Source organism: Crotalus tigris, unplaced genomic scaffold (assembly GCF_016545835.1).
Source record: "Crotalus tigris isolate CLP2741 ecotype Arizona unplaced genomic scaffold, ASM1654583v1 scf7180000017946.1269602, whole genome shotgun sequence".
Taxonomy (NCBI): Eukaryota; Metazoa; Chordata; class Lepidosauria; order Squamata; family Viperidae; genus Crotalus; species Crotalus tigris.
Genome location: NW_024096738.1, coordinates 68,263 through 95,806, shown reverse-complemented (window position 1 = coordinate 95,806; position 27,544 = coordinate 68,263). Strand labels below are relative to the sequence as shown.

General features: G+C 39.4%; 1 protein-coding gene across 2 annotated transcripts in view; it reads left to right on the top strand.

Moving 5' to 3' along the window:
- The window catches only part of PRAG1 (PEAK1 related, kinase-activating pseudokinase 1), a 42,260-nt gene extending 25,390 nt beyond the window's left edge, over positions 1 to 16,870 (top strand). For both annotated transcript variants that reach the window (XM_039345200.1, XM_039345201.1), the window contains exons 5-7: positions 6,432 to 6,550; positions 10,103 to 10,845; positions 15,533 to 16,870. In XM_039345200.1, the coding sequence (XP_039201134.1) occupies positions 6,432 to 6,550; positions 10,103 to 10,845; positions 15,533 to 16,552 (1,882 nt within the window). In that variant the 3' untranslated portion in view covers positions 16,553 to 16,870. The remainder of the gene's footprint in view (positions 1 to 6,431; positions 6,551 to 10,102; positions 10,846 to 15,532) is intronic.
- Positions 16,871 to 27,544: the final 10,674 nt, after the last annotated feature.

Below are 27,544 nucleotides of genomic sequence, written 5' to 3'. Positions count from 1 at the left end.
ACAATATACATGATTGCATTATGCATCTTTTCCTTGTGTGTAGTCTAATCATCAGTCATTTTTCTGTACTTTGAAGAAAGCTACTCCAGATGTTTTCTCCCTCCTCATTACATCTACAGAATACATGCTTTTACTTTTTGAAAAGATGTTTCATTTTTGCAAAAGGAAGCACTACCATTCAATTAAACATGGAATCTCCCCTCTTCAGTCTCTATTTTTAATTGAACCAGTTTAATATGCCAATTAGAACCCACTTTTTTTTTTGCATCATTCACTTAAGTTCTGGAACAGTATCCTTGATTCACTAACTAAATGCATGTTGTAGAAAAAATGCAAATAAATATTTGCACATTCAGATTTTAAAAAATATAAACCACTGTGGAAACTGGAGAGAATGCATTTCTGACTGAAAACAGATGGTCCTTTATTTATGACTGATCGCTTAGTGACCATTTGAAGTTCCAATGAAACACACACACCTCAAAGCTACTTACAACCCAGTTCTGAAGTTCTGGTAGCTGCCACTTCCCCCATGTTCATGTGGTTGCATTTTGGGTGCTCAGCAATTGCCCTCATTTATGGCCATTTGTTGTGTTCTGCAATCGCACAGCCACAGTTTGTGACATTTTTGCTGGAAACTGGTGTTTTACTTCCAATTTCCAGCAAAAACCAGCCCATAGCAAACAATGGGTTTGCTTAATGACTGCCTCATTCACTTAGTGACCACCTCACAGAAGGTTATAAAATCACCAGTCACCTGACCATCACAACTTACAACCGTAATTGCTAAGCTCAATTACCGTCGTGGATGGTGGACTGCCTGAATTGCACAATTGAGCCAGACTGATTCATCCAGCCTAGTCTGGCCTGTTCCCAGGGTGAGGGAGAGACCATGGAACGATCATAGAAAAGACTTTTCTTTTTTCCTTCCCCGTTAGTCCTAATAGAAGATAACTTCTTATTCTTTAGCCCAGGAGGGTTGTTTTTTTTTTTTTTTTGGCAAAGAATTGTACATGCTGCTTGATGGGACCCCCAATCTTGTCTCAATCCTTTTTCAGCCAAGCATATCTATGTTTTTCTCTGTAAAATTGATATTTTTTTAACTTTATCGATTACCTTTTTAATGGGATGAATATTGAAGACTTCATTTATAGCTGACATGTCAAACTCGCGAGGTCATGTGATGTTACGCGATGTATCGGAGCTTTTTTCCCATTGCCAGCAATGGGGTGGGGGTGGTTTCCTGGTGACGCGTCTGGCCCGCGGGCCGGCAGTTTGACACCCCTGATTTATAGATACTGAAAAAATGGTGCCAATGCAGGTTATTATTTCACACTTTCAATCCAGTGAACTCCATTGCTATTCTAAGACTAGCACAGGACTAATTTTTTGGATTGTTTACTCATTTGCACCTGCCAAGGACATTACTTCAAAGCTGCCAAATGCCCCACTTCTTTCAAATATTACCTTTGACTAAAACCTTTGTCTTCACACAGAATATACATTATTTTGAATGTTGAGTAAGGCAGAAATGTCCCTGATCAGGACAGCAAAATGCAGGAACAAAACAGAAAGAATTTATTACTTGGGTTTCAGTATTTTTCAATAGATTAAATACTTCTGTGAACTGTGACTTCCTCAAAGATCAGAATTTGGGACTGTTTCAGAATGGTGTTGTGGGGGTGGGGGTTAGGCCTTCATTGTTGTACTGGTTCTAACAGAATAGCATTTGGTTCTCTTCTGCATTTACAAGTTCAATCTGAAATTCAAAGAACATGCAAATAAGATGTACTGCTTATGGTTGGAGACTGGAAAACCAAACTTGAAAATAGTAACTTGTAAAACTTATGACCTAGGAAATCCCATGATTGCTTTCATTGCTAGCACAATTTTCAGACAACCAGCAGATATCAGCAGATGGAGTTCCCAGAAATCCATTTAACTATATTTTTGGTAAAAAGAGATGGAAGAGCTTGGTTATAACAGCGAAGATGTAATCAGGCTCACTGTGGAACAGATCAAAAAATGCTTATGTGCGAGTTCCAAGTCAAACTAAAGCAAAAGAACAAAGCCAATCAGTTTCTACAGTATGGGAACCAGAGGAACTATGGAACAAAATCAAAGAAATCTTAAGGATGAATGTAAAGGGAGACTGCCAAAGATCAAGAAAAAGAAGAAAGCAAACTGGATGTCAGAACAGTTGTTAGAAATTGCCGAGAAGAGAAGCCAATAAGAAAAATAGAGTATAAATTAAGTTCTCAGAAGGAACTTAACCAAGAAATTCTGAAAGCTGTTAAAAGAGATCAGAAGCAACATCATAATGACATCTGTAAAGGCAATGAAGATGAGAACAGAGGAAGAAAAACAAGGGATGTCTTTTGAAAGATCTCTGAACTAAATTCAAATTAATATGCAAAAAGATGCCAGTGGACAGAATCTGATTTCAAGAAGATCAAACAAATATAGAATATATTGAAATTAAAAAGTAGAGATGTCTAAATGCAAGCTGTCTTACAAGATATTCTAGGATAGCTTCACATTCACATATTCACATTCGCAAGAATCTTTAGTACTAGAAGATTAAGTTATATCAGAATTCCAATCAGTCACTAAGTCACAAGGCTACAGTGACTGATAAAAAATATCTATAAAAATATAGCAACCAACAGAAGAAGAAGAAGCGACATTGCTGCTGTCTTATATTGGACAATCAAGAACCAAAAATACCAAAAAACTCAATATGTGCTTAATTGACTATAGAAAGACCTTTTATAGTGTTGATCACATCCACTTGTGCAATGTCCTTAGAAAAACAATAATCCTAGAACATTTCATTGCCCTCATGCAAAACCTGTACCCAGGGCAATAAGCCACAATCAGGCTGAACTAAGCATGGAAAATCCAAAGCACCAGAAGGACCATGAACACACAGCCATTCAATCTTGTGAAGATTAAGCCTATTCCTCCTCAACAATCTCCAGGCACTGAGATAAGACTTTGATGCCATCACTTGTTCTACAGAGGGTCAGGATGTATAGTTGGGTATCTTCAGCTGATTGATAACACCTGACCTCACATGGATGACCTCATCCAGCAGCTTCATGTATATATTAAAAAGGAGGGGGGCAAGAGCTTTGAACCTGTGCCACACGATACAAACCAGGGGCTTCTGACTCAGTCCCTCCTTTCCTATCAATTTGACTAGAACCAAATTCACTAGGCCTGGTGAAAAGAGTGGTACCACCTCACACCATGCCTCCCAATCTTCCAATCTCAATCTCCACAGTCAGATGGATATTGTTATCAATGATACTGAAAGCAACTAAGATCTAGGAGAACCAAAATGATTGCATCACCCCATCCTGGATTAATAGTTAATAGTTCTCAGCAAATGTTATCAGTACTGTCTATGTCCAGCCTGAAAGCAAATGAAAAAGGTCCAAATAATCTTCCTCCCAGGCTGTCTGAAGTTGCAGCCTAACTATTGTCTCAACAACCTTCCTCAAAAAAAGTAGGCTGGAGACCAACCGGAAACTTTCCATAACACTTTATTTCCAGCAAATTGAACCACCTCCTCCTCAAACATGAATTTATCACTGGGTATATCCAATCAAAAAGTCCTCTCAGGAGGACTTAACCAGCTAGTAAAAAAGTGCATCAAACAAACATGCTGATTAACACTGGCCATTTCTTTAGGATCTACAGCAGTGGTTCTCAACCTTTTTAATGCCGCAACCCCCAACCGGTCGTAAGTCAAGGACTACTCAACCGGTCGTAAGTCGAGGACTACTCAACTGGTGCAGCACTGTTTGCAGAATGGGACTTTTGGCGGGCTCAGCAGGGCAGAGACAGACTGGACAATTCCTATTGGCTTTTGAAAGCCAATAGAATTAGACTCTATTCAAGAGAGTCTATTCTATTGGCTTTCAAAAGCCAATAGAATAAAAGGGAGTAGCACAGCTAAGGAAAAGGGGGAAAAAATGGCAGACTGCGTTGTTTGGCGACCCCCGTGAAATGGTCGTTCGATCCCAAATGGGGTCCCGACCCACAGGTTGAGAACCACTGATCTACAGGATCAAACCCAATGTCATTTAAGGTGCTCTTGTGACCTCTCCCTTCCCACCACTGAGAGCTCTCATATTTTCTAAGTTGACAAAAAAAAATATCCGAGCTGTGTTCTCCAAGCAGCAATGCTTTTATACATCACTTTTATTCCTATTCAGAAAATGCATTTTATACAAAGCATAACACAATGAGAATAAATGGAACTCTTCCACAATGACTTCCTGCAATCAGTGCTGCCGTGCTTTGCAAAGGCAGCTAGCTTGCTTATGAAAAAGGATTTCCAGTCCTGAAAAGAATAGTGAATAGTGACATTCTTTTGACAAAATTAGTTATTGTCAGGTTTTTCTGAACCGAAGTTAGGTCTTCTGATTTTATGCCATTTGATGATGGGAGAGAAAGGGTATTGTTGAGTACCAATAGTACTCTGATGGTTTCTGCTATTTATCCAGCTATTTGGTTTAGTTCTGTTGGGTTATGTTGGTATTACTTTTTATATTATACGTTCATGTTTATTGTGGCTTTTCACATTAACATCTTCTCTGGATGGAAAAGATAGGGTAATCATACTGCGCAAGTAAATGCTAATAAATTTTAAAAGGTAAAACTCAGTAGTCCTTGGCAGTACAAAAGATTAGCAAACAGAGTAGAATAATTCCTGAATAAACATACATATGACTGGATTGTTACTGTGCTTGTTTTTGAAAAATCAGAATCAGATGGACATGGATTTAAATTTATGGCATATGTTGAATGTTTAGGCAAACTAGTTATTGTATAACTAAAGCACATGTATGGACTTTTATATTTTAACATAAAATATAAAAATCTTAACAGGCCTATGCTTACCGAATATTTTAATAACAAACATTGGAGATTAATAGATCTTAACAGGAGTTAATAGACCAGTCCTTTTTAAAAAGAAATAATTGTGAGGTTCTTGAGTTTTACCTTCTTATGTTTGAAATGTCTGAATCAACTTCAAGCAATAGACTATGTTTACTCCAAGAGCTCCACTTTGAAGACATGTCATCATGCTTGTTTATATATCTTGACTTGTTCTAGCCATGGCTTGCAATGACAGACTTTGAATCCACATGCTATGCAAGAGGAATATGTGGGGCAGCTAGAGACAAGAAATCCTATAGACTAAGAGAGTCTCAATCTTCTTCTTTTGCCTGGCAACAAAATCTGCTCCCATCCAACATATCCCTGACCAGTCTTTGCCCCCAAGCTTACCTGTTGAGCTTTATTGCTCTTTAAAAGAAGGAGAATTTTAAAAACATTTCTATAAAAAGTGGGTTTTATAGCAACTGGAAAGCCCAACCAAACCTTTAGTGTGCTACCCTGTTCATAACACCTCTAGGGAAGGCTGGTCAACTACTTCTAAGAAGGAACAAAGGATTCTTTTTTACACTAAAGTGTTGCATTCTTAGTGGACAGGAACCTTTCTGGGATTGAATACATTCCCAAGGGTTTACAAGTGAGAATTAAAACGGCAAGTGTTTTAAAAGGTGACTTGAGATCCATCTTTGCTTGTTGAATGAGACTGTAGGAATAGCTGAGGATGAAGGTCTCTGTACATGGTCAGGAAGTTTGGGCTGAGAAAACACAGATTCTACTCCATCCTCAGCCACAGAAGCTCATTGGGTGACTTTGAGCCATCATCCCTCTCTTGGTCCACCTGCCCCACAGGATTGTTGTTTGGGGGGGGGAGAGGGAAAGGTGTTATATTTTTTCATTAAGGAAGGGTGGAATGAAGGGATGGAGGGAGGGAGGGAGGGAGGGAGGGAGGGAGGGAGGAAGGAAGGAAGGAAGAAAGGAAGAAAGGAAGGAAGGATATATTTCACCACTAATTGTGCCATCCCAGCTCCACTCCAGCCTGTCAAAGAATAAAGTGAGTAGTGAACTTAGGCCAGTTACTTTCTTTCAGTCCTAAAAAGAAGGCAATGGCAAACCACTTCTGGGAGGAAAAAGAAAACTGCAGGGATTTATTTGTCCAGGCCATCTCCAAAAATCAGACAAAATTGAACAGAAAAAAAAACCCTAGCTCAGAGTTATACAATAATCCCTAAACTATCATCTATCCAGAGATTGACAAATTTAGTACTTGTTCATGTTTATAAATATACCACTACACCTTCATCTGTCTATTTCTTTTTATGTTGTGTTGTAGTGAGAGGCCATTTTGTTTGTATGTGCTACATCTTGAACAAAATAGGGTCAAGAGAAATAAACAGACACAAATTGAAGCAAATCTAGCAAAATCAAGGGGCTCTCAAACAGACATAGTATAATTCTTCAAAAGTAACATATCTATTGCATGCATTTACCATATTTTTGTGACATGTTTCCCCCCCAAATTCTAGGCGTCATCTACAAACAACAAAAAATGGTGAACTGGAGCAGTTGATTAGTGATTCTACCGAGAGCCTCAAGGGATCAACAGCCAGCTTGAATTTGGATACAAATGCACTCAGCAGTGGAGGTAGCTAAATTTTATGTACCAGTGTGGAATTGTGGTGATGATGTAAGAAACATATTCTACAATGGAATGACTTATACTTTGCACTTCTTCAGTTGATCCAAAAGCAAACTTGTCCTATACATTCAGCTTGTCACTTCTCCAAGGAATCTCTAGAGCAATCTTCTTGGGAGGACAAGAAGAGAAAACCATATGCTTATGGTGATTTATAAAGCTTGTTCCTTCACAAGTCAGGGAGGTATTACAGCAGGGGTCTTCAAACTTGGCAACTTTAAGACTTGTGGACTTCAACTGGCTGACTGACTAATTCTGGGAGCTGAAGTCCAGAAGTCTTAAAGTTGCCAAGTTTGAAGACCCCTTTATTACAGGGATGCAAGAACACCAGTAAGTAGTGAAGGAATAATACAGCTTATTCATTCATTCATTCATCTGGAATATTTACATCAGCAGTCCCCAACCTTTCTAGCTTTGTAGACTGGCACCGGTGGCAGCAGGGCGGAGGGGATGGTTGCATGCATGCAACCTGATCCCAAGCGTGCGCAAATGGAGCTTTGCATGGTCGCCTGTTGCTTGCACGATCCAATTTCCAATGGACCGTGGACCAGTAGCGGTCCAGAGCCCAGGGTTGGGGGCCACTGATTTACATAATCGCCCAAGTCAAACAACAAAATTCTAGCTCACAAAATCATTTAGCAAAAATACAAAAGGAAACGAATGCCTACCACTACAGCAGGCTAGAACAATTAAATGCAATTGGGACTAAAATATATTATAGCTCACCAGTTAGGAATTCTGCTCATCCTGATCTAAGAATCTAGGAAAACATCCAGATCTTAGCTACCTTTCTAAAGAACTGCAGAATTAGGAACCAAGAGGGACACTATTCAAAAGACACCACTGGCAAAAGCAATGCAGTGCTTTTTTCTCCCACAGCTAAACATAAATTCTGTTTTCTATACTTCTTGGTATATATTGCTATGAGGTGCAAAAATGTTTTCTGGAGTGCTTGTGCAGAGTGCCAGTAATGGAGTTATTCAATTTCTTTGTTGCCCTCTGCAAATTGAGAATGCACCAAGTAGAGATGCTGCAGGGAAGAAGAGTATCGATAAACAAGCAAGGTGCCCTTTAGGAAAAAAATTATCCAGCCTTATTTTTTCATTGAGAAATTTATAAAAAGCTTCTGAAGACCTGCTAGCATACACTGTAACATAGCATGAAAGTCAGAATAGGAAAATACATTTTCCCAACTTAAGAAATTGCCTAATTACCCAAACTAGAGCAAACTACAGAACTCTCTGTCGCCATTAGAAATAAAATATTTATTCATTCATTTATTTGTCATATTTATACAGCTGTCCATCTCACAATCAAGTGACTCTTGATATAACTGTAATTAGTCTTTCCCAAACAAATGAGACAGCTTGCTATGTCACTACATGATTTTCTGCGTTGTACTTGCAAATCAATACATAATGCAAAACTAGAAAAAGCAAGCATATTCCTTACTTGTGAATTTAATTTTTGAAGGGGAATGCAACTTAATTCCAGAAATTTAAGATAAATTTCGTTTAAAAAAGGCATGTTTCAGCCAACATTGGTTTTTCAGTATGTAATACTGAGCAGACATGCTTTTTACTAGGCTCTCATATGGCTGACTTTCTGCTTAAATGTTTACCGTGTTCCAGCTTCATTTCTGTAGGGCAGTCAGCCGTGCTTGCCTATATGACAAAATGTCAATGATCTTCAAAACACTACATGGCATTGACTTCTACCTTTCAATAGTGTTTCTTTATTATACTTAGTGATTCATTTCCCATATTAGTCAGTTTATTACAGTCCTAGACCAGTACACCCATATGAATATAAACATGAGTTATACTTAGTTTCCAGTATAGAATTTGTTGGAAATGTACTTTGAACTCCACACAAAAACTCAAATTTTAAGGTGGTTGTTGCTACTAGTTTGGTTTGAAAATATATTTCCCCACCTTCTCCAAAATTTTCTCCCCAAAAATGGAATGTGAGAGATAAAGCAACAGTTGTCCAAAATGACTGAATCAAGAAAAAATCCCATCAAGAAGGGTTGCACCACTGCCTTCTTCAAAGCAGATGGCACAGCCCCCTTCCTCAAAGAAATGTTAACCATTTCCCAAATCTAGTCATAGAGAGTGAGTTTAACCACCTTTACTAACCAGATAGGTCTAGATCTAGTCTATGAGTGGCAGAACTTATATTACAGAGAGCTGTATCTAAATCCTTGGCCTCCACAGGCCCCACACATAAATACTTGAACAGCCTGTCAATCTAAGTGATCTTGCTCTATTAATCCCATTTCTTCTTCCACAAAAAATAATCTTGCTAGAAGCATTGTATGCCCATGATATGTTCACCATAGATGGAGAAATAGGCTTTATGGAGCACTGGGATGATGATGATGATGATGATGATGATGTAGTACCAATAGTAATAGGCACCTTGGGTGCAATCCCAAAACAACTGGAGCACCATTTGAACACCATTGGCATTGACAAATTTGCCATTAGTCAATTGCAAAAGGCAGCCTTACTAGGAACTGCTTCCATCCTGCGACGATATCTGTAATATCATCAAACATCCACATCTGCATATCCCAGGTCCTTGGTAAGGACTCGATAGGTAGACAAAAATGCCAAATTCAGTCTGAACATCTGGCTGACTGTGCAATGATTAATAATAATAATGATGATGATAATAAAGTTGGAAGGTTGGAGGTCATCTAGTCCAACCCCCTGCTCAGGCAGGAAACCCTATACCAGTTCAGAAAAATGGCTGTCCAGTGTTGGAGCATTCACAGCTTCTGGAGGCAGGTTGTTCCACCGGTTAATTGTTCTAACTGTCAGGAAATTTCTCCTTAGTTGGTTGGTTAATAGCTAATAGTTAATAGTTCTGTCACAAAATGCAATATTATCTACCTATTTCCCCCAAAGTCAGAGGATAGAGTCAAAGGGTATGGGATATAGTTACAAGCTGACATGAGGATCAGCAGCAAGAGTAAAAATTATAAGATCATTTTTATCTATTTTGCTGAATTATAAAGAAACTGCTGACAGTATTATGATTTCAAAAATCAAGTGACCCAACTTTGGGGGGAAATGGAATATAGCACAGACCTGTCCTGTCCAGATCACGTGCTACATCTATAAGATGTGACAGAAACACATAGTCCAGTCTGTGACTAATTTTGTCATATATAAAGTGAATTGAGCCCTGGGTCCATTACTGTTGTTGTCATCTGATAATCCAGCCGGGTGCCTAGAAAAGCTTTGCTGCAGCAGGGATCAACGGTAGTGATTGCTGAACAACCATTGTCAGTGATATTGATACAAGGGAAGTCATTTGTTCCCATACCATCTTTATTTGGTAATAAAGATGTTCTCGGTAAATAATTCTGTTCTTTGCTTCTACGTTTCCTTTTTAGATAGAACTTGATACTAGACTCATGATGTAAAATGTCTTTATCCACGCTGCCATGATTTTCTGTCTTAAAGTCAGTGTACTTGTGTCTGTGTGTTTTAGGAGAATTGTGCAAAATGAGTCTTCATTCCTCCACCCATCCTGAAAAACCTACCTTGCCTTCCGTTCATTTTTCTGCGTGTTTGACTGAAAACACGGCACCGTGCAAAACTGGGGAGCCACCGCCTCTGCCCCAGAAGAAAACTGTCAGCAGAGCTCTTTCATCACCCGATGGATTTTACTGGGGCTCATCCTCTCCGTCCAAAGCAGCGGTCTTCCCGAGCTTCAAGCTGAACTCCAGTCAATCAGAAAGTAACGTCTATATCCAAGAAAAATCTCTCTTTTGCTCTAACTTGGGAATTAACCATCATACAATTTCGTCTTCTGAGTCTCTGGGAAAAAACTTCATAGGGTCCACCGCTACTCCGTTCCCAAGTTCTACTAAGAACAGCAGCCTTTGTGGCTTTCAGGATAGAAACTTTCCGTCTCGTTCTTCCTCACAGCACAGCATATCCATCCAGGTCTCCTCAAGTTCTAGCCTTCATCTCCACAACCTCTTCAGCAACATCAACAGCAAAGAAGGCATCTATACCAAGTTGGGAGGACTCTATGCAGAATCCTTGCGCCGCCTGGTCTCAAAATGTGAAGATTATTTTATGCATGATCAAAGAACTGAGCTGCGTTTTAGTGAGAACTACTGGCCTTTCTTCAAACTTACGTGCAACAAGCCGTGCTGTAATGCGGGAGATGCGGTATATTTCTGTGCAACGTGTGCCAAGGATCCTTCCAGCACTTATGCAGTGAAAGTAAGTAGTTGAAGAATATCATTTTGTAATGTAGGAGTGGGAAACATTTCTTATGCCCAATGCCCCATCCAGGAAATGTATCCAGCCAAGAGTTCAGCTAAAGCCAGAGCAAAGAAGGAGCAGGTGCTCCCATCCTGCAAAGTCCTTTTTGTCTTTGCAACATTTCAAATAACTAGACGAGGAAACCACTCTCCAGAAGCAATGCAAAAGTCCAGAGAGCAGGTAAACTTAGAACTAAGGAGAAATTTCCTAACAGTGAGAACAATTAACCAGTGAAAGAGCTTCTTCAGGTTGTGGGTGCTCCATCACTGGAGGCTTTTAAGAAGAGATTGAAAGCCACTTGTCTGAAATAGCATAGGGTCTCCTGCTTGAGCAGGAAGTTGCACTAGAACTGTGGTAGAGAACCTGTGGCATTCAGAGCCCTCTCTGTGGGCACATGTGCCATCGCCCCAGTCCTAGGCCTTCAGCTTTAGGTCTCCGCCGCCATGTGCAAAAAAAAAAAAGGTTCAATCAATCAATTTCAACTTCTCCTGGGGAAAAAAAAAGATCCCACAAAGTTGGAATTGATTGATCAAACTTTTTAATCCCACCCAGTCTGCCGTTACCACCGCAGCCATGCCCACCCCACTGGCCATGCCCACCCAATGGGCCACACCCACCCGGCACCCAATGATACATAAGTGGGTTTTGGGTTGCAGTTTGGGCATTCAGTCTCTAAAAGGTTCGCCATCAGTGGACTAGAACACCTCCAAGGTCTCTTCCAACTCTGTTATTCTGTTATCTTGAGATCTGCATAATGATAAAAAAAAGTTCCACCTAGGTGGAAATTCTTCTCCGTTGCAGGGGCTTTTATCTGGTCTCTTGCTGCTAGGAAAAGACGTCTATCATTAGTCTGGACACTTTACTAGCTCTTAAATGTATCTCCTAAAGCAGTGTTGACGAACCTATGGCACGGGTGCCAGAGGCTGCACTCAGAGCCCTCTCTGTGGGCACGCGCACTGTTGCCCCAGTCCTAGGCATTCAGCTGGGTTTTATAAAACCTTTTCACTTTAGGCCTCCGCCGCCGTGTGCCAAAAAAAAAAAAGGTTCAATCAATCAGTCAATTTCAACTTCTCGCGGAAAAAAAAAGATCTTGCAAAGTTGGAATTGATTGGTTGAACTTTTTAGTCCCACCCAGTCTGCTGTTATTACCGCAGCCACGCCCGCCCAGTGGGTCAGGCCCACCCAATTGGCCATGCCCAACCGGCACCCGACGATGCATAAGTGGTTTTGGGTTGCAGTTTGGGCACTCGGTCTCTAAAAGGTTCACCATCACTGTCCTAAAGTCATTGTTGAGTGGCTTTGCTTGAGGTGAAATATTGGCTGATCATGAGAACTTGAGAAAAGCACCCATTTCTTTTGCTTTGTCTTGCTTTGCCTGTGTAATTGCTCAAGGAATTTTCACTAGTCTGATTTAAATGCTCAAATCAGTTAGTCTCTTTCAAAATTCCTCAGATATATGGCCTGAAAGAAAACTCCAGGTTTGCTGGAACATAGGGTCAAACAAATATACTATAAACTTTTTTTTGCTTTTATTATTCTGATCAAAATGTTTTTGGGCTTCAGTTTGAGGTCTTTTGGGAGATTTTACCTGGATGAGACAATTCTCTTCAAACGACAAAATTCAGGGGCGAATAGCAGCTAGCAGGATTTAAGCCCATTGAGAAACCAATGTGGATTAAAAAGGTGAGCATCAAGAAAAACAGCTAGGGAACAAGTACAAAATGCCAAGTCAGAACAAATAGAAATTTGGAAAAAAAATCTCTCTCTAACACTGTCATCAAAAAAGGAGAATTTTTGGGCTTCTGCCAGTGTGCTTGGCACCAATAGTTCTCCTTCTTTTAACAGGAAAGTTAAGTGTCTGGAGTTAGGCCAAGAGGGTGTGTTGCTGGGATTGTTGTCCTGGCATCCCTTTTAGTGCCAGGAGAGCAGAACAATTAGGAGGTGAGTCTTGACCCTTCCAACATCATTTGAGCACAAACTTGTGCCAAGAACTTCACGAGGCCCTGAATTCCTGTGATTCATGAGAATCCTTCATGGGTGCAAATGATTCATCCTTTCCAAGACATTTGGCCATGTAGGGCAGACTTCCAGAGTCTTCCTGTGTTCAAACCCACCAAAGCTTTCTTGGCAGTTGCCACCTTCGTTCTGGCTTTTGGTTCTGTAAGTTTTTAAATTCTTCAAAATGAAAAAGGTCTTCTGCAGTCATGACATAAGCCTAAGACTGAAAATCAGGCTTGTCAGATGCTATGTTTTTTCTATCCTGCTCTGTGGAGTAGAGAGTTGGTCTCTGACAGAAGGCTACCTGAATTGACTAGAAGCATTTGAAATGTGGATTTACAGGCAGCTGTTACGTATAAGCTGGGTTGACAAGATCAGAAATGAGGAGGTGATAAGCTGTCTGGGAAAGCCAAGGAAAATCATCAAAACAATTAAAAAATGAAAATTAGAATATTTTGGACATGTGATGCGACACCCAGAAAAATACGGCATACTCCATTTAATCCTCCAGAGAAAGATTGAAGGCAAATGAGGTCCAGGCAGAAGAAGAACATCGTGGCTTCAAAATCTAAGGGACTGGTTTGGACAAAACTCAGCAGCACTTTTTCGTGCAGCTGCTCATAAAAACAGGATCGCCAACATGATTGCCAACGTCCGATAACGGATATGGCACAAAAAGAAGAAGTTTTTAAAGGATGCCCTGGCATAACTGCACACCCTTAAGGAAAAAATGCCACCATCCTTGCACTTCCAAAAGAAAAAAAAAAGATATTTTCAAATTATTTCAGTCACATAATTTTGATTGTTGCTTCCTGCTCTTGGTTCAAGATACAGTTACATCTTTTTAATCCAAGGAGGCTGGAGATGGTCTTAGTTGCTTTAAAAGTCCAGAAGCTGTATTACTTTAGTTCCGTTGATTCCTTTGCCTTTTTTGGATTGTGGCCTTAATTTTCAATGCTGTGCACGAAGTGTTGTCTGCATGGATGCCAGTTTCACAAAAGGAAAGGGCTTGCTCTCCTGTCAGTCAAGCAATCACACGGCGTGTATTCACAATGAAAGTTTAAAAACAGAGTACGCTATTGCCAGGAAAGGAAATAAGCCTTTTTTTGTGTTCATTGCAAACCACACGTGTTTGTGCCTATGTTACAAAATGTGCCTTTATTGTCTCAGGCCAGCATTGTAGCATTATAAGGCCAAGCCCAGAAAACTAAGATCTAAGTTAGGCTGCTGTGCACTACCTCGTTGTGGGAAAATTTAGTTAAACGGTTTGGGATAATTCTTTCAGTTTTCACTGCTGAAATATTTGATTGATGGATATATTTCAAGACATAGTCACTGAGCGAAATAATTTTCACATATGCATCTCTTATGTTGCAAAAATCTGGAGCATTTCACATAATATCCGAACTCCTTTTTTTTTCTTCTGCTATTTGCAAGAGGTGGATAGGATAGCCTTGCATAATTTGGGGTTTTTAGCATACAGTGCAAGAAGAACCACAATCTTCATCTGTATTTTTTTAATCCAAGTTAATAATGAGACAGGTTCTTTGGATAAATTGTAATCCAGGAAGAGATATAAAGTAACCCTCCTTTTAAAAGAGATGTTGTAGTGTAATAGATTTATTAGATTATATTCCTAAAGTTTTAGATCCTGGTGTGTGTGTGTGTGTGTGTGTGTGTGTGTGTGTGCTTGAAATAAAACAATAAATTAATTTATATTTGAAGAAAGATTAAAAACAGCAGTGAAAATCATTTTTTTACTTATGGGAGTCCAATAAAAATGGAGTAATTAATAATAATTTTCAGTAATATTAATTGTAGTAGCAATAACAACAATATAAGAATATCAATGTGTATACACGTTTTTCCCTGTTGAGTTGTGTCCAATTCTTGGAGACTGACTGAACAAGTTCCTGCAGTTTTCTTGGCAAGGCTTTTCAGAAGTGGTCTGCCATTGGCTGCTTCCTAGGGACGAGAGAGCGTGATTGGCCCAAGGTCACAAGTTGGCTTTGGGTCCAAGGCAGGACTAGAACTCACGGTCTTCCAGTTTTTAACCGGATGCCATCACCATTACAGAAAACTGTTCTTTACACTTTATAGAGTATCATAAGGGAAAAAAATAGTTTTGGAGACAGGTTGTCTCCATTTAGATTAGATTTACAGAAAGGGAAGGGTGGGGGGTGAGAAAAACCTAAGAGAGTAAGCCAGTACCAGTGGGCTGACATCTAAATTACTCAGCAGAAGTCAATATGAAAACTAGGAGACTTCCTCCATTTCTGATCCTTCCTCACCTTCTGCTCAATCTTAGCTACCTATCATTGATATTTAGCAGTGATTGGCAGCTCACACTCTAAAGGTATTTGGAATTCAATTTATGTCAGTCACAGAAGCTAAAAGCTTTTGTACTCTAAAATATCTGAATATTTTGTAGTCTAAAATATCTGAAATTGCTCTTTAGTTCAAAACATCTCTAGATGCCTTTCTTCGTGACTCAGCTGCTTTACCACTCAGCTGCTTGGATATCTCTTTGCTTGCTAATTGCTTTAGGGAATATCTTTGTCTCTGTATCCATTTCTTTGTCTCCTAATCAGTTTCCAGATGTTAGTGACATTTTCAATCAATCTTTGCTTGTGCTTTTTCCTCACAGATATGTACCTACCAAGACGTTAAAGCTGCAGCATCCTGTATTAGCCCTTCCATTCCCGTTCACTTCAATATCCAACAGGACTGTGGGCATTTTGTAGCCACTGTGCCCTCCAGCATGGTGAAAAATGCTTCCGTGGACAGCCAGTGTCCTTCCCACTCTGCCACTGAGCAAGAGTGTGTGGTTGTCATTACCCGCGAAGTGCCACACCAGACTGCTGCCGACTTTGTGGGAGTTGCTGAAACTTTCCATAAAGATGAGCCGGACCAGTATGAGAGGAGAGTGTGTTTCCTGCTGCTACAGCTTTGCAATGGATTGGAGCATCTTAAGGAGCACAATGTCATTCACAGAGATCTTTGCCTAGAAAACTTGCTGCTGGTGCGCTGCAAACCTTTCATAGGCTGTAGCAGGACCAAAAATGACAAGCATCTGCCAAGGCTCCTCATCACCAATTTTTTAAAAGCCATGCAAAAGCCAGGCACCAGTGAGTCCAAATCAAAGAAGAACCAGGCCCGGTTAGCTCCAGAGATAGTATCTGCCTCCCAGTTCAAAAAGTTTGACGAATTCCAAACCGGCATTCTCATCTATGAGCTTCTGCACCAGCCTAACCCATTTGAAATTCAGACCCGTCTCAGAGAACAAGGATACAACCAGGATGACCTCCCTGCCCTTCCCAACCTTTCCATTTATTCCAGCGGGCTCCAGAAGCTTGCACACTTGCTCTTGGAAGCAGACCCCATCAGACGTATCCCCATCACCGAAGCCAAGCGGATCCTGCAATGTCTGCTTTGGGGCCCTAGGAAAGACATAGCAGATCAGCCACTAAAGCACAAGGACGCCCTTCACGGAGCTCTTCAGAACTGGATTGACATGAAACGGGCCTTGTTAATGATGAAGTTTGCTGAGAGGGCAGTGGATGCAGAGCACAGCGTTCAGCTAGAGGACTGGCTTTGCTGCCAGTATCTAGCCTCTGCAGATCCCTCCTCTCTTTTCAAGTCTCTGAAACTTCTTCAGCTCCTTTGATCTCTGTAGTGTTTTCAAACGTGGCATTGGTTCTGGCAGAATCTGCATAAGAGTGCACTTGGCTCTGTTGAAAGTGGGCGCACACCACATTTTTCCTTTGTGTAACATTAACTGACCAATTTTTTTTTTTAAAAAAAAGATAATGCATTTTATGCTGTCATTGTGAATGTTATAAAAATGTAAACAGTGTTATCTAGATTCCACCTCTAAGTAACTCTTGAAAGCTTTGGGGTTTGTTTTTTTCCCAATTTGAAGGAATTTGTTCTTGTAAAATGGTTTGTTGTTATTTTCATATGAAATAGATTTAAGTTAAAACAATATCGGCATTTTGTTTTATTTTTGCGGGTTAAAGAAAACCGTTCAGGGAGAAGTGTGCAGCCAGGCCCCAGCAATGTTGCCTTGAAATTGCATCTTACCGAACCACTGAAACTGCTCCTTTCAGTTTTGTTCCAATTCCATCTTGCCTATTTGGGTTCAAATGGGCTTAGTGCACTATTTCTGAAGCTTATGCTGGTTGGGGAATTCTGGGAGTTGAAGTCTATACGTTTTAAAGCTAAGGATTGAGACAAACTGGCTTAGAGAATACAGGGCAGGGGAATGATGGGATCTTTCAGAGGAAAGAGAAGTAGAAAGTTGAACAATAGGAAAATCTCTTTGGGGTTAGCTTCAGAACCATATTCAGCAATATTTCAGGCTCTTGTTCAAAGGCAGCCTATGTACACTGAATTACAATAATCCCAATGCATGATGAATTCCTAGCGGGAGGACAATGGCGGGGGGAGTGGAACTGTTGTAAAATGGTGCCTCTGATCCCAGTATCTGCAAGCAGAAGAATATTCTAGCAACACAGGGCCTTCCCCACAGGTCTGATTTTATATCCTTAATTACTCCGTGTGTATTTTTTTGGGATTGTTCTCTTCTTGTTAAACAAGATTCTCTTCCTGTCTTTCTCTTGAACATGCAAATAATCTCTTGGCATGGCAATATTTCCTCTTCTGACCGAGTTTCTTTCACTGTGATTCTGAACACAGTAATCATTTGCAAGGACAGAAGAAACCTAATCTGCCTGATTCCCCAACCTCCTTTGAACCAACTCCTTCCTTTATGCCTCGTTTGAAACCACATGCAATTATGTTGGGCTTGCTTAGCAATTTTGGGTTTATATATAGAGTATCTATTTCTAAATTTTTTGAATTGGGATCGTATAAGTTTCAAAGTATAACATAGAGATGGACAATCCAAAGCCTAGGGCTGCATGTAGCTGCTCAAACCCACATTTCAAAGGCCCTAGGGCCTTCTCATCCACTTCTAGCAACAAATGCTTATGTTGCATGGCACAGTTTCCCGTATAAGAAAACTGTGATGTATTCTCCAGAATCCAAAGGATAATAAATGGTCTCTCAATAAATTGTGGTCCTCACTGTATCATCAGCCAATGATACATACAGTCTCTAGATACCAAATTTTGGTCTCCCCTGGTATATAGGACAATTGAAACACCCTCTGAAAAGTTTTAACAGTTCTGTCAGGCTTTTCATGTGCATTATGCACAGAAAAGGGAATTCATAGGAGAGATTTTGCAGCTATTGAGACTATTCTAAATAATAGAAAATGCAAATATTTGTTATGCACTCTGAGCTATGTGAATAGTACAATCTTGCTGAGTTACTGGAACGAATGCCTATGATCTGATACATAACATCTCTACAATATCCGCACTGAGACATTTGAGGAAGCACTGAAGCCCCGGCAGCCATATTGTTTACAGAGGGCAGTGAGGAACAATGTAAGATTTATATCACCAGCTTTGTAATGTAAAGAACAGCAGCATCTAGTTTCTTAGTCATACTATGATTGGTTTGGATATCTTCCCATTTTCCTTTACTAATCTCATATAACTCAACACTGGAAGGGATTGAAAAGAAAAGGCATGCTGTAAAGGTTATAAAAGAGAGTATTGCAACTCTTATTCCATACGTTTTCTCTCTGGGGCCAAAATTAGAGAGACCAAGTGGCACCAAACAGGGCCTTGGGGGTACTTCTTGTTGACCCCGTGCACGATTAAAATGAATGCAGTCATTATAACACATTACCTCTTTTCTATATTTATTTTAATGAATAAAAAGGTGTAATAAGGATAACATTGAGAACCAAAATAAGTTATTCTGTCAATGACAAAACCCAAAATTATAATTATTTTCTTTCTTGTCCTGTTCATCAGCCTTAAATGGTGCAGAAGTGATATTAGAAGGGACAGAAACAACATATTGGTGGTGGTGATACAGGGTGAAATCCAAACCTTAAAACCAATGAGCTTTTTCATCTGACTTTGTTTTCAAGTCAATGGATATTTGAACATCTGCCAAGTATTCACAGGCAGTCTTCAACTAATGACACAAATGGGCAATAATTTTTATTTATTTTAATCTTACATATTAACCTCTATCCCACTTTTATTATTTTTACAAATAAGTCAAGGCAGCAAACATACCCGACCCACCTTCCCCACAACCACAACCCAGTGAGAGGAGTTGGGCTGAGAAGATCACCCAAGTGGCTTTCATAGCTAAGGAGGGACAAGAATGCACAATTTCCCACTTTCTAGCCTGTTGCCTTTTGCCTAGACCCATGGTGGCGAACCTATGGCACGGGTGCCAGAGGCGGCACTCAGAGCCCTCTCTGTGGGCACACGCGCTGTTGCCCCAGTCCTAGGCCTTCAGCTGGGTTTTATAAAACCTTTTCGTTTTAGGCCTCCGCCACCGTGTGCAAAAAAAAAAAAAAGGTTCAATCAATCAATTTCAACTTCTCGTGGGAAAAAAATAGATCTCGCAAAGTTGGAATTGATTGAACTTTTTAGTCCCACGCAGTCTGCTGTTAACATCGCAGCCACACCCACCCAGTGGGCCACGCCCACCCGGCACCCAATGATACATAAGTGGGTTTTGGGTTGCAGTTTGGGCACTCGGTCTCTAAAGGGTTCGCCATCACCTCTAAAGGGTTCGCCTAGACCAAACTGGTCCTCTGTTTTTCTGTTGCTAAAGTCTGTTACTCAATTTTTTCCTGCCTTTTCTGTTGTTAAGTGAGTTGCATCTGAATTTACAACCTTTTTTTTGCGACAATTGTTAATGAATCACTGCAACTGTTTTAAGTGAATCGAGCAGTTAAACCAATCTGACTTTCCCCACTGACTTTTCTGGTCAGAAGCTAGCCTGGGGGGGGGTCACGCATGGCAATCACATGACCCGCTGGATGCTGCAACCATTGTAAATGCATGCCTGTTGCCAAGTACCTGAATTTAGATCACGTGACCACAGTTGCTGCAACAGTTGTATTAAGTGTGAGGAACAGTTGTAAGTGGCTTTTTTCAGTGCTCTTGTAACTTCGAACAGTTGCTAAACAGATGGCTGTAAGTCGAGAACTAACTGTATTGTCTTCATTTTTTATCCATTTTTTTATCCCCTGATATTGGGAAACAAGGAGACGGGGGGGGGATCTTCACGCCCAGATGCTATTAAAAACACAGGAGAAGCACCAAGATAGTGATGCATTTATTTTTAAGGAAGTCTGAGTGGATATGAAAAGTCAATAAAGGAAAGGCTGTTTCAGTCCTGACTTGCCACAGATCCTGGTCAGTGGTTGTCACCATTGACCAAAGAGTTATGGAGGTGTTTCCCCTAACTTTTGCAGAACCAGTTGTTTGGTTTTTATTTTTGAACAGAATCTATATAACCTCTTTTTCTCCCACTAGTTACTGCTGCCAGTACTCTGAAACTGATATCCACCAAGATGCCACAATTCCTCTTAAACTGTCTATAATACACACCATCAGATCTTAGAATAAGGAACACACATGTGTTTAAATCTCCTGGCTACATCTCTCTTATTTATTTTATTTTTTTTCCATATATTTTATTGATATTTTTAAACATAAATAACTTAATAATTGGTAAACAGTGTATTTTCTGGGTTTACATTTGTAAAGAAAAATCATTTCCCCCTTTCCCCAAAATGTCTTCTTTGCAAACCTTGAAATAATACAGTTCTTATTATTTTGATAAATAACAGTTACATATATAATTTTTTCCCAATATTTCTAGAAATAATGATCACATCAATATAATATTTCTTTTCTATCTAATCATTCTGGTTGCCTCATCTTATATCCTGTTATAGTCCTTATTTAGATTTGTTTCTCCCATAAAGTTCAAAGTATTCTTGCTGGTTAAGATTTTCTCAACAGTTAATTACATTTAAAGATTTAAATCCATTTTTCCCATATAAACCATTTCAACACTTTTACATTTCTTAAAGAATAGGTGAAAACAGTAAACAAAAGGAAAAGAGAGCAAGAGTAAAGAAACATAAAAAGTAAAATACTACTTAAAATATATATTCCTCCTAAGCTAATATATATTCATTCCCAAAATTTCTTATTTTTTTTCTAAAGTTTATAATTCTCTCTTTGTCTGCAGCCCAGATTGTTGTCTTTTTTTTGTCACAGCTGCTCTTTATTATTAAAGCTTTGAAGGTCACAAACACAGATTAGCTTTTCCCAGGTTTTGGCAAGTTCTCTATGGAAATCATAACTGTCATAATCTTCATCCACCACTAGGTGTCAGCATCTATTTAGTTTTCAGTATGAAAATGAGAGTCTTAACTATTCAACAATTTTAAACTTGTCCAAAGTTAAATTTTAGCTTTCAAGTTTATAAATTATTTCACTACCATATATTTTGATCCTCCATAGAAATTTTAATTCGCCGCTTCCAATAGTATAAGGGTGGGGTGGACGCCCCCCTCCTTCACTATCGGAGATATTTTGCTTCTTGGAGATCTTTTCCAGGAAATTAAGTGTAGAATAAAAAAGGGTGAGATTCCTCACCCAATTTCAAGCACACTGTTTACTGTTGTGCTGGTTAGTTCTTTTGGACTTTGGTTGCAAGTAGCTTAGGCTGATCGATGAAATACAGCTTGTCTCCTGTCGGGTTAGAAGGCTTTCCCCAAAATGAATGGAGCGACTGCCATCATTCCAAAGTCGCCGGGGCACCCTTCTTTCTTCGCCACCTCTCCGGGGCAGCTTGGACCCATTAGGGTCTCCAGGCAGAATGAAAGTTAGCCACGGGGGTGCGGCAGTCTGCAAGCCCGCAATCAGTCGCTACCGCACAGGACTGGAAGTCTCCTCTCTTGTTTATTTTAATATATTCATATTCCACTCAACCCCAATGACTCTAGATGGCTTTCATACTTTTAACAGGAGTAAAATTCAACTTCACAAAATTATAAGCCCAGCCAACCACAAAAAAAATTAAGCATCCTATGCATATCTACAACAAGGAGGGGAAGTCAGCTCCCAAAACTCTGGGTGGCTTGCAGTTAAAATTATTGTTAATATTAAATTAATGAATGTATTTGAAATATTTAATTTACTTAAAATAACCAAGGCATTTAGAGCAAGAGTACTTTGGAACTGCAACTTCTCTTTCCTTGAATGTTCCTTCTTTACATTCTTGTCCTATGAATTTTAATCTTTAAACTTCTAACATTTGTTCTATACTCCAAGATCAAGATCTGCAGGATTATTGTGCCAGAAACCACAATAAAAATATCTCACGGAGAGAGTTCGGTGTTGTGCTTCAGCCATAGATGGTGAAATTGACGTACAAAAATATTTTCTTAGGAAATATGCATATTAGCAGCTAACCCCAGTTAGAGCTGGGACCTTGGGCTCTCGGCAGTGTAGGACTTATAATGAGAAGAGGATATTGTTCCTGAAGAAAATATTTGAATGACATCCAACAAGCAAGTATTGTGTTTGCTTAGATACTCGGGCAAAGATCAAACACTTGCATAGCAAGATGACCCATGGCCTTCTGAAGGCAAAAGAGAACAGAGACAGATGGAACTGGAATACAAAAATACCGTAGCCTTCCTTAATACTGGTGCTTGTTTGATCCAAATCATGTCAGGTAGTTGTATGTTGTTATTTGCACCAATCTGAGCTGCTTGCTTCTTGTTACATATGGGGATATAGGATGGAGAAATGGCCTCTTCTTGGTAATTCTTCAATACTTTGTGGAGTCCATTTAATCTATCTATCTATCTATCTATCTATCTATCTATCTATCTATCTATCTATCTATCTATCTATCTAATACAGTGGTTCTCAACCTTTCTAATGCCGTGACCCCATAATACAGTTCCCCATGTTGTGGTGGCCCCCAAGTGGGTGTGGCCACCAATAAGAGGGAGTAGGACAGCTAGGGAAAAGGGAACAAAATGGTGGACAGCATGGTTTGGCGACCCCCATGAAATGGTCATTCGATCCCAAATGGGGTCCCGACCCACAGGTTGAGAACCACTGATCTAATATATATGGTTGCCTAACTCACACAGGTAACTGCAGCATTAAAATATCACAATGTAAGAAGCCACCACCCCCAAGAGCAGTGATCACACAATCACAACAGCTCAACCTGGGTTCCCCAGTCCCACTGGCAAAATCACATCTTCAATTTCCTTAGCCATTATACTTTAAGAAAGGTAATTCATAACCGTTACGCTCTTTGAACAGTTACAAATTCAGATTGGTCACCTACTTCAGCTCCACCCCTTTGTCATGCTTCATGTATGTTTGCAATGAATAATTTGTTATAACCACACTCAATTTTTAGATATACACCTAAAACTTAAATATATCAAAGAGTTCCTTAGAAATGGGAACAAAAACTAGGAAACATGTCTGCCATGTATTTGCAGTCCCACTTCATATATGCCTGGGTCAGGAAATGCAGGTGGTCCTCGATTTACAACCACAATTGAGCCCAAAATTTCTGTTGTTAAGTGAGACATTTGTTAAGTGAGCTTTGCTTTATTTTACGACTTTTCTTGCCATAACTGTTAAGTGAATCACTGCAGTTGATAAGTTAGTAACCTGTTGCTAAGTGAATTTGGCTTCCCCATTGCCACAAAGAGGAGGGGGTCAACTTATTTTCCAAAGCACCAGAAGGCAAGACAAGAAACAATGCATGTAGTGTATATCAGAGGTGGTGACCCTTTGAGAGCTGTGTGTAATGAAATTTCATTTTAATGTATGCCAATTAGTGTACATTCAAGTGACAATAAAGTTATTATTCTATTCTAGTGGTGGCGAACCTATGGCATGGGTGCCAGAGGCGGCACTCAGAACCCTCTCTGTGAGCACGCGCGCCGTCGCCCCAGTCCTAGACCTTCAGCTGGGTTTTATAAAATCTTTTCGCTTTAGCCCTCCACTGCCATGTGCAAAAAAAAAAAAAAGTTCAATCAGTCAATTTCAACTTCTCATGGGAAAAAAAAAAGATCTTGCAAAAATGGAATTGATTGACTGAATTTTTTAGTCCAACCCAGTCTGCTGTTACCACTGCAGCCATGCCCACCCAATGAGCCACACCCACCCGGCACCCGACAATGCATAAGTGGGTTTTGGGTTGCAGTTTGGGCTCTCAGTCTCTAAAAGGTTCGCCATCACTGTTCTATTCTAATGGATGAAAACTAATCAAAAAGAGAAGCAACCTGGAATTAACTTCCTAATAGTGATGACAATTAACCAGTGGAACAATTTGCCATCAGAACTTTGGTTGCTTCATCACTGGAGATTTGTTAAGAAGAGACTGGACAATCACTTGTCTGAAATGGTATAGGATCTCCTGCCTGAGCAGAGGTTGGACTAGAAGACCTCCATAATCCCTTCCAGCTCTATTCTGATTGATTGGCTTTTTCAGTGCCGTTGTTTGAATGGTCACTGAATGAATTGTTGTAAGTTGTGGACTACTTTTGTGAGAACTAAATTTGTCCCTCCCCTGTGGAAATTGTGTTACTAACTTTTCATTTCTGTATTCTTCACCAACAGTGGGTGATTCTCAACCTTCTACAATTCACACACAATTAGCTTGTTGCCTATTGAAAGTTGAATTGATGTCATAAGTTAATAACTAATGTCACAAATTAAGTCAAACACAGTTCTTTCTTTCTTTGTTATTTCATTTATATGGCCACTTATCTCAAATTCATGACTCTTGAGTAGCTAACAGTATAATAGTCCTCCTTTTGTGACTGACTTGTTTAGCAACCTTTCACAGTTGCAACAGTACCTTTGCAACCAATCATTGCATTTACAATCTTTGCAGGTCTGTAATGTAAAAAAAAAAGCTTAAGTGAGATTGTAAAATCATGAAGTTTCCATTGCTGTAGAGGTAGAAGAAAACTAGCTTATGATCCAGCCTTAATCAACAGTGAATTAGTGCATTATCATTCTTGTTTGTCTGGAGGCGTTGGACTTCCTGCAGGAAGAATCTCTGCAGAAACGCTTAAAATATTTCAGAATAAACTGTAACCTTGGATTGTGCTGCCACCTGGTGATTTGTAAAATAAAATGCAATTTGGTGTTTGCCTGTTTTTAAGCGTGCTGCAGATGCAGAGCATAGGGGAGAAAGCCAATTCTCTCCTGCATAATGCTGCTAATCATGAGTTTTTAAAATATATTAATTATTGTTAGGTATGACACTAAAAATCCTTATTCAAACATGACAGGTTTGATAGCAGCTGGGGAATGACAACAAAGGGAGAGATATTGCTCTTCTGACATGTTTGTTAATCCCCTTTGGATGAACTGTTTGGATGAATCTTTTGGCACAATGCATCCCTCCTTGCGATTCCAGTAGATTCTTGGTGGCTTCTGATACCACCACATGTAGTATCCTTCTGGGTTACCTGCAGAGTTTGGAGACCGGAAGTTGTGAGTCCAGAAAGACACTTAATTTGTAGACCTGCTCCTTTAGGAGAAATGCCATCTCTAGAAAAACATTGGAGCTAGCAATGAATTGGCACGCTACTTCCAGGGAGGGGAGAAATATGGCAGGCAGACTAACATCAGCAACATTACAATATTGCACCACAAGACCCAACCCTTTTCTATACATGTTGTGATGTTAAACATGTGACTCAAAGGGATGCCATTTGGGTTCAATTTTGGATTGTTTTATTCCATCCAAACTTCAAAAGCTATATTCTGTTTAGTCGAGAAATATCTGCTTTATTTGAAAAGAAATGGCAAGATTTCTTCTATGTTTTGAGGGTGATGCTTGTGGTAATAAATTAAATATGGATTAAAATTGGTGTCTTTATCCCAAAATGTTAAACTTAGAGATTTCTGTTGTTTTATTTACTTAGAATATCCTTTTTTAATGGTTATTTTCTTAGCAGCATTGTATTTTTCTCCCATTCGAACTTCTCTTAAGGCAGTTAACTCTTTATTTGCATTTGTCGTTTTGATTCATTTAAACAAGTTTGTCTTTGGTGTTTTAACTTGTGAACCACCCAGATTCATATAAGTGAAATACGAGGAGGGCTATATAAATCCAATGAAATAAAGATAATTTCCACTAAAAGCTACAACCCATCATTTTATCTTAGGCATAGCGTATACATAAATGTACAACACACAAACATTGCAACTCAAGCTAATTCTGAGACACCATATGGAGAAAGAGAATCACTCTGAAGTAATCTGTGCTGAATCCGGACCACGATAAATAGTATGAGCAATTTCTGGAAGTAACATATCTGTGCTGAAAAAAGACCTACAACCAATAAATGGCAAAAACAAGATATAGAAAACGCTGTCTTTTTTTGCTGCTGACTAGTGACAGTCCATAGATCTGCAGTCAAGATACTGTATTTTCAGCAAAGTGATTCTTTTGAAAATTGTATAAAGACAGGCATAAAGTTTGATAGGAAAATATAACTACTTTCAAGTTTCCTTCTCTAACCAAGATGAAAATGAATAAATGGCTATCTGTCTAACAGTATGGCAAGCTCATCAACCACCGAAATTTGGGTGACAGTCTGTTTGCTTCCTTTAAAAATGTTCTAATTCTATCCAAAATGGGAGAAGGGCCTGTTTTTAAGCATAATCAAGTAATAAGCATACAAAACAGTTGTACTTATCCTCAGCCAATTTGGCAGATTTCTTATTAATAACAATATTAAGTCTATAATGTTCATGACTTCTGTGGAAGTTGCCTTACTGTTTATACCTTTCCAATTTTTGAAGACAGCCACATTAATACAGTTGTTAAGGCACTAGTCTAGAAGCTGGAAGACTCTGAGTTGTAGTCCTGCCTTAAGCACAAAGCCAGTTGGATGACCTGAGGCCAGTCCCTCTTTTGTAGCCCTAGGAAGGAAGCAATGGCAAACCACTTGCTGAGAAAACTGCAGGACTTCATCCAGGCAGTCACCAAGAACCAATATTGTCACAAAGGCACAAAACAAAACGAAAACAATTTTTGAAAGATTCCCTTAACAAACATCGTAACAAAAATATAGGAGCCTATTCTTTTTTAAAATTAACTTCCACTTTATTTGATTACAAGTTTTTAAAGTACAAAAACATATAAAAAACCAATTAATTACCCAAAAAATGCAATGCCCCCAAACTATTTAACAAATATTTTAAAAAGAAATACATAATTAGTCATAATTTAAAAATGGGGGGAAAAGGAAGCAGAAAGACACAACCAATCTCAATGTATCACCTACATCTCAAGTGATAAACAAAATATTAAAAATTCCTTCCTCAAAAGAGTATCCTGACTGCCAATTTCATCCCTTCTCTTGGACAAAAAAGTTTTGGGTGCTTCCCTGCTAAGCCAATGAGAGGCAGGAAGCATCTGTTTCCTGTAACTCCTGCCTTGGGAAAAAAATCCAGGTGGGCTACTTTACAATGTCCCAATCAGCTCATACATTCACAAATATATAAACACCAGCAGCTTTTATTTAAAAAAAAAGAAAAGAAGAAGCATGCTCTCTGCATGAGAGTAGAAGGATCACAGTTAGATTTGATTTAAAACTAGGTTTTTAACATTAGAAAAGAGTTTTTCATCTCTGTATAGAGACAATTGCAACTTCCCCTCTGCTTTGAAATACTGGAAAAAATATAGACTGTGTTTCTAAAGGTGG